General features: G+C 32.8%; 2 protein-coding genes across 4 annotated transcripts in view; one reads left to right on the top strand and one right to left on the bottom strand.

The window, feature by feature from the left end:
- Positions 1–729: 729 nt before the first annotated feature.
- Positions 730–5,952, top strand: LOC143918233 (uncharacterized). Its single transcript, XM_077440010.1, has 7 exons — positions 730–826; positions 869–945; positions 1,009–1,038; positions 1,111–1,151; positions 2,171–2,290; positions 5,509–5,707; positions 5,788–5,952. The coding sequence occupies exons 1-7, from the start codon at positions 730–732 to the stop codon at positions 5,950–5,952; spliced, it is 729 nt and encodes a 242-aa protein (XP_077296136.1).
- A 2,771-nt stretch (positions 5,953–8,723) lies between these two features.
- Positions 8,724–12,297, bottom strand: part of rdx (BTB/POZ and MATH domain-containing protein rdx) — a 127,813-nt gene continuing 124,239 nt past the window's right edge. For 2 of the 3 annotated variants that reach the window (XM_077440116.1, XM_077440115.1), the window contains 4 exons: positions 10,117–10,696; positions 9,758–9,936; positions 9,537–9,679; positions 8,724–9,441 (listed from right to left, as the gene is read on the bottom strand). In XM_077440116.1, the coding sequence (XP_077296242.1) occupies positions 9,288–9,441; positions 9,537–9,679; positions 9,758–9,936; positions 10,117–10,696 (1,056 nt within the window). In that variant the 3' untranslated portion in view covers positions 8,724–9,287. The remainder of the gene's footprint in view (positions 9,442–9,536; positions 9,680–9,757; positions 9,937–10,116; positions 10,697–12,297) is intronic. The other variant, XM_077440117.1, reaches the window with a different exon arrangement.

Raw genomic sequence — 12,297 nt, 5'->3', positions numbered from 1 at the left:
GTGGCCATTGTTTAGCCTACGTGCACTTAGCCTAGAGATAATCCTTGAAACCAATTATAACGGTCACACAGTCTCTGGGATGCTACTCGGCCTAATTCGATTGCACCGATTACTCGGCGGTGTACGTAACAATATTTATAAATAAATTGAACCATTTATCTTTTCTATCCTAAAGCTCATCTATTTTTGCAAATTATTTTTGTTGTTTTCAAATTAATTAAGAATCTCTTATCTAGTAACAATCCTTCATCTATTGCGTATATGTATAATTTTTTTTTTTCTTTTAGCGAGCAATTCATTTGCCATACCGATTTACCTTGCAAATGTAATAAAACATTTATTACAGTGCTATTTTAATGAATGTTGCTAAACACTGTGAAAGGTTCTGTTTGCATATATGCTAAATTAGAAAAAAATACACTTATGTATATTCATTGTAGTGTTATCTTACACACGTATCATATCACTCGTTATCTACGCTGACAGCTTACACTATCGTGAAACATCTGGAATTGTATTGGCTAGTTTACTTTTTATAGCAGATTATCTTTTATTTATCTCGACTTCGTATACCATGATATTCTTTTATTAACAAATGGCCATTGGACGCAATTTTGTGAATTTGCAATGCAATTCTCCAATCCCGTATTACAATCAAAAGTGGTTATAGCATCTACGTAGTTCCCAGTGAATGTGATATTTTTTACTTGCGTCCACGGGTGAATCAATATGCAACGTTTATTTTGGATTTGTTTTTTATTATCCATTGCAAATTATGCTGGTGGCAAATTAGATGTGACCAAAAATGTTATAACATACGGTGAAGGTTAGTATTTTGTTAATGTTTGTAATGTTACGATATCAATAGATAACTCTTGCTTCCCATATTTTAGTCCTCAATCTGCAGGGAACACATACTTTATTTTGATAAACATTCTTCTTTTAGTAAAATGATTTTGAAACGTTTGAAATTTATGTAATATTAAAACTTCTGATTACTTTTTTTAGGTTATGTGGTATTTCAAAGATCCAATCAAGGTATTACACAGTCATTGCATAAAAATATTCTCAAAAAGATTGTATTACAATAACACAAAATTTATTTTTCAGATGGATGTATGGAATGTTGTCAAAATCAGTGCAATAATAAAGTAAATTGCAATGCTTGTGATTGTGATCCAACCAACTGCATGTAGGATTTTCATTACTATTTATTTAACAATAAACTTGTATTAATGAAGCAAACTTAAATTTTTCATATATTATTTATAAATTTATTTGCAATTCAGAATGAGTTGATAAGCACAACCCATTACTTATTTTTGTCCAAAATTTGTATCAGTAAAATGTGGAAACTTAATGGAAAATATATTGAAAAATCATTTAATTTGTCGTTGAATGATTTTGTATATTGTTATTAATTTAAATATGTAACCAACACACACAATGCTTCAATTACACTGTTCGACAAATGACAACTTTTAAAATGTTTCAGAGACGGGATATGACTTTTCTTATAGATCTATGCCCAGTGAACACGAATCTGGTAATAAAAAGTGTTGATTGGCTCGAGATTCGGAGATATGTGTTTTTTAAATCGCGCGATTTTTCTATATCTTGGTGTTGTTCGGTCGATTTCTCAAAATTAACCCTTTTAAACGAAATCAAAAAATAGTGTGGCCAGAACACTATCCTAATAAACATGTTTCAATAAAAAATACTCAATATAATATAGTATTAACAGTGGGAAAAAATCACAAGTGAAAATACGTAATTTTGACTTTTGATTTAAACTGGACGACTACTTAGAGAGATTTGAAAGCTGAAAAGTACTACAAATGAAAGATAAAATACCCGACTCTAGATTCCAATATTCATTTTGAACAGAAAATTAACAGATTTTGAGAAATCGACCGAACAACACCAAGATATAGAAAAATCGCGCGATTTAAAAAACACATATCTCCGAATCTCGAGCCAATCAACACGTTTTATTACCAGATTCGTGTTCACTGGGCATAGATCTATAAGAAAAGTCATATCTCGTCTCTGAAACATTTTTCGTGTCGAACAGTGTTATTAGTGTCATTTGAAAATGCTTTCCAAGATACACTGGAATTCTTATCATAAAAAACATAAATCCTCCCTTCAAAATCTATCTTCATTTTAGTAAAGATCCAGGTACAACGCTATTCACAGCTACTCAAATAGCTATGTCTGGAGCGTTGGTTGTGGGAATTCTGACGATTTTTGTGCTCTTTTGGAAAATATGTACTGCATCTTATGGCAGGTAAATGAATTATTTTACGTTTCTTTTTAAAATTAAAATTCAATGTATGTATGTATGTACTTATTAAAGCTTTTATTATGTAAAACAAAGGAAATGTATCAGTCATGTTCTTTAAAAGTAGTATGTAGTCTATAAAATTTAAAATTTATTTATAAACATGTAATATATAATTTCGAAAGAGATTTTTTATGTAAGGTTTGGGTGGTAGAATCCGTGACGTCAAATTTAAAAAGAAAACAAATAAATTTAAATAATAAACTATTCAAATAAATTTAATAAAATGTTTACTATTAGATTAGCCATGTTTAAGTGGTTTATATTACGAATACCGAGCAAAACCGGTATTTGCCTGTTTTGAAATGCGATTTAATTTTTGCCACACCAATTTTTTAAGTTATGTACTTTTTTAAGAAAAGTAGATAACAGCATAAACCAGGGACCCGAACCGTTATTTTTTTCGTTCCTGTTCAGTTCCGGTTTTCGGTTTCGCTTGTATTTAAATATTAACAAGTTAATGTAAATACACCCATACCGTCTATACCTCTCTTTATACGGCTTTTCGCTATAACTTATTGTGTTCATATACATATGTACATAATTCAAATGTTAATGGAGAATATTTCCGCTGGTGAACTGCGTAATAGAAGGCGGAGTCTGATGTAGCTAGAATGCAGACAAAATACATTTTTTTATTTATACTTAATTGACTTTCTCTAGGGTTACCAACTTTTCATCGGACTTTGCCATTAGGAACAAAAGTGCGACAACCGTTTAGAAAGAATCTAGTTTTTTTTTCATTCTAGAAGTTAATCTTTACAGGTATATTTACTCTTGCTTTTCCGTTCACAGTTTTGATAGTCAATTTATAATGTGTTCATTGATATATGTATGAGTTCACTGACAACTCGCGAGCTTCACATATAATTGTATTTAAATTGGAATCGTTAATAGAATCTTTGATTGCCAATTGTAAAGTATGTGACACACATTTTATTCCGATGAGATGAGGGAAACACTTCTCAATGGAAGGTAGCATATTTGCTTCATAATCTCTTTTATAATTAATATTCTGGTTTTTTTCGTCTATTTCGATTTCTAACAAGTTGACAAATCTGATCATATTAGCTCCATTATCTGTTGTAACAGAGTAGATTTGTTTGATATCGATATTACATTTTTCTAAAAGTTTCAAAAACATATTTTAATTATTTCTATCATTCCCAAAGTATATATGTATATTTATTTTAACGAACCGAAAAAATATATGTTCGTTTTCGGTTTCGTTCCGGTAAAAATAACGGTTTTTCCGGTTTTCGGTTCGGTTCCGGTTCAGGTCCCTAGTATAAACTAGAGATATTTTTATAAATATTTTCAGTCATACTGTATTTCTATGTATGTAGTTTCCTAGTTCAATATTATTTTAGAGGCATTTCCTTTTTTTTTCTTGTTATACATTAAGTATCATCAACATCATCATTTACAGCCATTTACCATCCACTGCTGAATGAAGGCCTCTCCAACACGCTTCCGTTCACCTCTGTTTTGAGCAACTCTCCCCCCCAATTTTACCAATTTCATCCACCCTAGGGGTTCCAAAAAACCGCCCGAAATAAAAAGTCGGTTTTCGGTTTTTTTTACAAATAAAAAGCCAGCTGGCCGGCTTTCGCCGGTTTTAGAAAAATACGATTTTTTTAAGTTTAAAATTTTTATATCGAAAAAAAAATGTAAATATGTATATATTTGCATAATATATATCTATATTATGCAAAAAAAATAGTTTTTTATAAATTAAATTAAGTTATTAACATTATGAACTTTCATAAGATCATTACTTTATATTATTATAACAAATATTACAAATAATAAAATTTGTATTATATGTACATATATCACAGTCGTAAAATGGCAGATCCTAAATACGCACATATAATTAAATGATTTAAATAAGCTAGATATATTATAGATAAAAAGATTTCAAAGTTGTTTTTACGCATCTGTTTTAGCTTAAAAAATCCAAAAGCAACCGTTGCAAATTTCGGAAACAAATTCATTTGATCACGAACATTTTAAATCCATAATAAAAGTAGGTATGTGGCCTCAATATTTAAAGGGCAATTCCTTCGAAGAAAAATCAATTATATTTCGGAAATTCCTATGCATTTTGCCATAAATCATTTGACTACTTTTTTTGATGTTTTCAAGTACAAGGATTTGCGATAGATAAGGATGCTTTCTATACCTGAAGTTGGGTAGGCCATTGAAACTACATACTTTCAATAATATTTTATTGGTTTATGACCTGGTCCATTACTAAATCTTAAAGAAACCGCTCAAGAAAGAAAGTAGTGTAGCTTTTTTTTTGTTCAAAGAAATATACGCCTATACCTAAGAGCGTTTATACACATTTATTTTGATCTTTCATAGAAATTTAAAATTCATAATTGTTAATTTTGAGGAAAAAAACATTAATTAAAGAAAACCTTAAAAAGCCGGTTGATCGAGCCAAAAAGCCGGTTTTCGGTTTTTTGAAAAATGGTCAAAAAGCCGACTTTTCGGTTTCGGTTTAAACCGGTTTGGAAGCCCTACATCCACCCATCTTCCTTGCGACCTTCCATTCACCCATTTTTCATTCTTTCCGATACCATTCTAGCACTTATTTTGTCCACCTTTCGTCCATTATTTTAGCTACGTGACCAGCCTATTACCATTTCACTCTCTCCACTACATATATCCCTTGTAATACTTCTCACCTATGTATTCCGTTTCCTATCTCTCCTCGTTACAATTCCTTGTCCAATATCCAAATTTCAGATCCACACGTCATCACTGGCAAAAAACATTGACTGGAGATCTTTTTTTTCAGACCAAGTGGCATTTTAGATTTAAAAACTATGATCATATTATTACTGCAATATTTTTAAAAATAGACGATTTCAAAATCTATTTAAGAAATTTTTATAAAACATCATATATTAATCACTTATTTATTTCTTGTAGTAATAAGGAATTACTTAAAAAAAACATTTGATCATAAAGATACTATTGTGGAATGAAAATACTAGTATGTTTAAACTGAAAATCTTTTCAGGTGTGATTTCTAATCCACTGACTAATTGTGTTGCTATCACACTTGTGGAAACGATCCGTGCTGATTACGATAGTACTTATTGAAGCCCTCCAAATATCATGTGTAAATAACAATTTATTAATTTTCGAAGGAGACCACAGAGAAGACGAAACGGACGTCGAGGCAGAACCGATTCCAGGAGTGAGCTGTCGATAGATTCCCTCCAGCAGGTTGTCATAGAACGTTTACGAGATGCCCCACCCCCTTACACCCGATCGACTTTACCACCGCCTGGTGATACACCCCCACCTTACAGTTCAATCAGCGCTGGAGTTGTCAATCCTTGTTTTGTACGTTTCCGTGTTACTAAACTACATATGCACATTGTTGTCTGTATGAAATTTGTTACAAACTTCAAATTAAATTTCAGGATCCCGATTGTGATACGCCCCCACCAACATACAGTTCAGTCGTCGAGCAAGAAAATGCCATATCAATAAACGAGAGACGAAGCAGCAACAAATCTGATGTGAATCTGACAGTTCAGTTGCCTAAAGAAGTCGACGGTTCACCGGACCCAACTTTACACATATAAAATATGTACTAATATTTCGTATGTGTGTATGTATATTTATTTAATATTTAATCGAAAATGTGATAATCTATTTATTAAAATAATAATATTTATATATAAACTACAACAGCTTCTTATTTTATTATAAGCTTTTTATTCTTCTAGTAAATTTTTGTATATCATTCATCATTCACAGCTGGATGAAGGCCTCTCTAACACGCTTCCATTCGTTTCTGTTTTGAGCAACTCTCATCTTTCTCATCACACATTTTTTCTGATTTCATCTATCCATCTCTGCTATAGCCTTCCTTGCACCCTTTTACATTCTTTCGGGTACCATTCAAGCATTTTTATCGTACGTTCTTTTAGCTACGTGACCCACCAATTTCTTTACATTCAGCATTACAACAACCACCTTTGTCATACTCCCAACCCACATATTCCATTTTCTATATCTTTTCAACACTTCTTAGAGTGCACTGGACCTTATGCAGAATTCTGGCGTTCAATGCCCAAGTTTCGCATTACGCATTCATTCGGCAAGATACATTGGTGGAAGATCTGGAAAGGATGTAATAAGAATAGAGAGGCCCTTACGAATAAATAATTGTTGTAAATTTTACGCGGTACGTCTCTATAAATACGCTACATCGCACGGAATACAATCGGATCAATTTACTTATAAAAATGTATCCCATGTTGTTTATTGTGTGTGTTTTTGAATGTATTGTGCAATTTTTACCGATACTTGCGAGTAATATAAACAAACAGAGAAGTTTTTATCGGACATACGTCGACCACCAAGCATCAAATACGACTGATGCTAAAATTATTTAGATCTGTCAGTGGACAGAATGTCACTTGACAACAATATAACGCCTAAAACCACTTCTATTAATATTACATTTCTCTGCTTTTGGTTGAAAGAATGAGAAATTGGAATAGGTAATGATTTTAGTAGGTAGGTCATATTTTCGGTGGAGTCAATTTTGTATAAAACTGTGTCAACATTTACTAAAAGAGATGAAGATGGGATGAGAAAATCGCTTTGCATTTTATAACCATCCAGATCTTGCTAGCAACGATAAACATATTCGTAAACTGCTAGTAATTATCGAAAAAAGTATTTTTTATTCCATTTTCAACCAGGTTCGTTTCTTCTGTAGGGTTGTAAAAAATGAATAGGCTTGAATGAAAGTTATATGATATTTTATTTCATGGATGATGCAATGTAGATAAAATTAAAAGTGAAATTTATAATAACATTTTGTATTAAGTTTGGTGAATATAACAACACATGGATAGATTTAAATCTTCACAGTCAGCGTGCGCACTGGGGGCCTGAATGACCGGTGTGAGCACACTGCACTATACATTCTGGTTATTTGAGCCGTGCAACATAGCTGCTGTTCCCAAAAAACAGTCATTCAAGTTAAATGCAATTATGATACAGAGTAGAACTTTATGTAAGATGAAACATATTTATTACTTTTATCACAGAACATTATGGCTTATTTTACAATAACATTTAACAAGAACTAACATGACCGCAAAGACATAAATGAATAATTTTCTTTTGTTAATTTAGATAACTTTTTGAATTCATGTCATAAAAATTAAAATTTCCTGTCAAAATGTAAGTGTCCACACACTGAGTATAGAAGTACATTTCGTAAGACATTTCAGCTTCAAACTCAATAAAAATGAAGCTAATTTAACAAATTTATTTACATTTTAGTCAAAACAAAAAAAAAACAGAATTTTGATATTAAATTTATATCTGTTACCAAAACAGAATATTTCCAATAAGTATTGATCATCACCGTTACACAGTAATAAGTCAAAAATTTAACAAAAACATATTACAAGCACAGCAGAAACGGACACAAAGCTTAAAAAATGAAATGTACTGAAGCGCTATACATACAAATAATTTATTTCAAATAAATGGCAATTGACAAACTAAATCAGTTCGAGTACTACAATTTCAAAGTGAACTTGTATGCACGTTTTGAAATAATTTCGTGGACAAATAAGAAAAAGAAAAAAAAAGCAAAAACATTAAAAAAGCAAAATAAACTAAAAACAAATATAAATCTTCTAATACGAACAACTAATTAAAATATACAGGGCACATATTTAACACCCTTTTTTCTTCAGAGATCATTTCAATGTGATCGAACGGCTGAATTTGTAAAAAATAGCTACTTAATTAACAATGGTAAAAAAAGATAGATGAAAATACATATGCACATATATATATACACACATATATATATATATATATATATATATATATATATATATATATATATATAAATATATATATATATATATATATATATATATATATATATATATATAAATATATATATTTATATTTATATATATATATACAAATATATATCGTGAACCGTTCGATCACGCGAGAAGAAAATGAGAAAAAATGACAACTAAATCATAAGACGGAGGAACTTGAGAATGCAACTGAAAAGTTCCACATATCACACAACAGTTCAACACATGAACTCTACCTGGAATAGGATTACATTTACATGTATATATTTTTAATGCCAGTTTAATTTGAAAATGAGCGTAAAAATCTCGAGAAGCGAACGAAGCTGATATTATAATATATTATATTTTCGCTCGGATCTCGCTTGTATACAATTTTAACTTTATTGTATTGTGATTGCAAACAGAAAGAATTTTTAAACGCTACCAATTTATATTTGAAGAACTTGGCACATTTTCTCATATACATTAAAAAATTTGGTCTCACTGTTTTATTTGTAAATTATTTATAATATTATGCATCAGTTCCGTACTGACATTATCATATACCACAGTTTAGGTTCACACAAATGGTCTGGTGGGATTTGTGAGATTCTACAATCATTATTAATAATTACCTAATTAAATTTTACAATTACATTATTCGTTACTTAGTCATACTGCTTTTTATAATTTACATTGCTTAAGTGAAATAAACATCGGCTAACATATTTCATGCACACAATTTAGTTTTTTTTCCATTCAATTTATTCCACTGAACACATTTAAATCGCATAAATCATTGTCTCAAATATCACTTACAGCCAAATTATATATCTCAACAGAGTTATAATTTACTTGGAGATAATTTGAAAATTTACTAATTAAAAGAAATTTGTCAGAGAAATTCTTCAGACAAAAAATATTATCACTTTAGGATACAAGACCTATCATCGATTCATTCAGATGATAACTCGCCAACGTATCCTATATCGGTATTTTCTTCACAAAGAATTCTTTTCAATGATATTTCATTAACGAATATTATCACAATGTTGATTTTTAAAATTAATCGTGTACGTTCACGCCTGTTTTACTCGCTTTCGAGGTGGTCCTATGGGCGGAATTTGTTGTTGTTGTGTTGCTAATGCTCGAAATGCTTCTGCTATTAAATGTGGATGGGATGAAATCATATTTTTCCATCCGGCAGTGTCCATTACGTCAGTAGCATGACTTCTGAAATTTCAAAAAATTATATAGATATTATCACCCATCTTCAAAAGAACATTCACATGTCATATTTGACAACAATAAAAACAAATATTTCTTACGTATTAATAAAGTCTATTGTTTGTGCTTTTAATTGATCTGCCGAATGTAAATCTGCTAGAATTAATGTCTCAGCTGCTGTGTCCACAGAAAGGTTCATACATAACGCTTCTTCACACATTACTTTTAACCTTTCTAATGCATACTGAAATTAATTAGAAATAAAATTGATTAATCGAATATAAAAATGAAACAGATTGATTGGAAAAAGTTGAATCAATACCTTATCAGCAGCAGCTAGTAAGTCATCAGCCATTTTATCGAGGTTTGGCGCTCGCCCCGTATAAATGAATCGCAACATTTCACGTAAAACTTCATGGTCTACATCCGTAATATCCACCCTATTTCTCTTTCTTTCCTCCATTTCATGCTCGAACATCGCTGCAAAAACGGGACTGCGGGCTGAAACAAAAAAGGAAAAATTATTAATATTGAAAATAAAAAATTGGCGATGAATGAAATTAATACAGTACAGCTTTGATAATTGACATGAATTTTGAAAAACCTACACCTTTAAATGTCACTGTATCAAAATTTTAACTATAAAATGTAATCTTTTTCAAATGACAATAGTGAACTTACCGGCTAGAATTGCTTTATGAGCTTGAAATTCTCTTCCGCCCACAGCTAAAGTCACATCAGAAAAACGTTCATTATCAAATAAAACACCCAAATCGTCGGATAATCTACACTCTGGAACTTTGAACTGAACTATATTAGATTGCCCGCTAATATTTATACTGTCCGCTACCACAGAGACTTCACAGAAAATAGTGAGTTTGTCCTCGGGTAAAAGGCCATTTGCTTCATCTAATAGAAAATCTCTCCTTATGAACTTTTTGAAACCCCAATCTTTGCCTTGGACGAACCGATAGGCCCGCTGCGATTCCATTGCTTTGGTCTCTTCTCTTTTTGCGTTTAGGATTGAAAACTTAAATTTGGCTCTAACTTCAGATTTGTTACATGACACTAATAGTAAATACAACGAGAGATAGTCCTTGCTCTCTTCGTCTAGTCCTTTAGGATTTACTCTGAGACACCACTTGAGCTTATCACTCGCTCCGGCAGAGAATGTCGATGACTTGAGGACCTCGCCCATTTCTTCTCGACAAAAACTAAAATTGTTTATAGTCCACATATAACTGAATTTAACCACTTTCACCTAAAACAAAACAAAAACAAACAAAAAACATTATTAAAAGTGTTTCACAGCGCTAAACGAGTCAATTGACTCGACATTTTTAAAACAATTTGCAATTTAAAATAAAAATATATATAATATGTATATAGAGCATTGCCAGTGTGCAAGTGGAACCGCGGTTTGTGCAGAGGAGCGTGTGACAAAACCATCGATTGGATAAAAATTTCGCAACAGAGAAAGTTTAACAGTGTATGTCGACAGTTCTGTCGCTGGAGCATTTTCACCAGGCGTCCGAGGCGAAATAGAGAAAGTCCAGAACCAGGTAGCCACGTGCTAGTGGCTCATGTTATGCAAGAGAGGAGGAGGAGGCACGCAGCGGAAACAGAGGGCCACTGGAGGCCACGGACCCCGAGGCTAAGGAACCCAACCAAGGCTAAGGACCCCACGCGACTCCAAAGCCTCAACATACACACGTCTATCTGATAAACTGTCATTCAATAAGCACACACACACACACACACACAAATACCTACAAATAACTACCCTAATAACTGTCAACACTCATTTTCCAAGATTAAATCTATAACCAACAAACAGTTGACCCAAAACACACATCGTTACTCGTACTTTTGATCAAAAGCAATGTTTTATGTTATAGCAAAGGTTAATGTTTACAACTAAGGATATGTGACACATCAATACACTTTGCTGAGAGGATCGCGTAATTGTAATGTTCCAGAAACAATCACACCAAGATAATATAAGACCTATGTACGTACAATGTAGCTCAATCATATAAATGCCATCATTACATTGAATGAAAGATACGTATCACGAACGCTGTCAGTCCAGCATCGAATGCATGCAGACCGTGACAATGACGAAGAATAAATTACAAGTTTCCAAGAATCGGCCACTTATCGAATAAATCGATGAAATAAATACGCTTTCCCGTGTGAAGTGCACTTAAATAAATAGGTGCGGTGGAGATGGAAAAAAAATAGTACAATAGTACAAAATATAGTTTCGTAACGTTCGCTGGTGAATTGAGTAACCGTGCGATTTGATAACACGGCGACGACAAACCGCAAAAGTTGCAGCGCATTATTATGTCAGCATTAATCGCGGCCGGTGAAATTGGACAACATCTGATTGAGCGCAAAAAGTTGTCGAAATGGAACAGCTACATAGATAGTTATCTGGTGTTGTCGCAAGATCAGAGATGGTCATCGTTGCGGAACAGACGACGGTGGGTCTTCTTCGCGGAAGGTGGATGGCCCGCGTTCGAAGCCATGGGGAGATAAGAGATGGGGAGGTGGGAGGTGGGAGGGGGGCGGTAAACTCTATGGCCGATGACATAATAGTTCAAGGCTGGACGTTTCTCTCTGCGCAGGTTTAAATGGAAATCCGAAGAGGTTCCGCGAAGGCCGCTGGCCAGGGCGCGGTCGTTAACCCAAACCAACAACCCAACCGACCGAAATGATCGGCAACCAGCTAACTGGCCGTTGAGAGGTCGTCGCACCAGCTACGACTCCGGCTCCACCATCAGATCTATCCCCAGCTCCAACGACAATAGAAACAACGGTGACTGCACTGATTGAAAAACAGAACTAGAGCTACGC

Source organism: Arctopsyche grandis, chromosome 10 (genome assembly GCF_051622035.1).
Source record: "Arctopsyche grandis isolate Sample6627 chromosome 10, ASM5162203v2, whole genome shotgun sequence".
NCBI lineage: Eukaryota > Metazoa > Arthropoda > Insecta > Trichoptera > Hydropsychidae > Arctopsyche > Arctopsyche grandis.
This window is presented reverse-complemented; position numbering and strand designations above follow the sequence as displayed.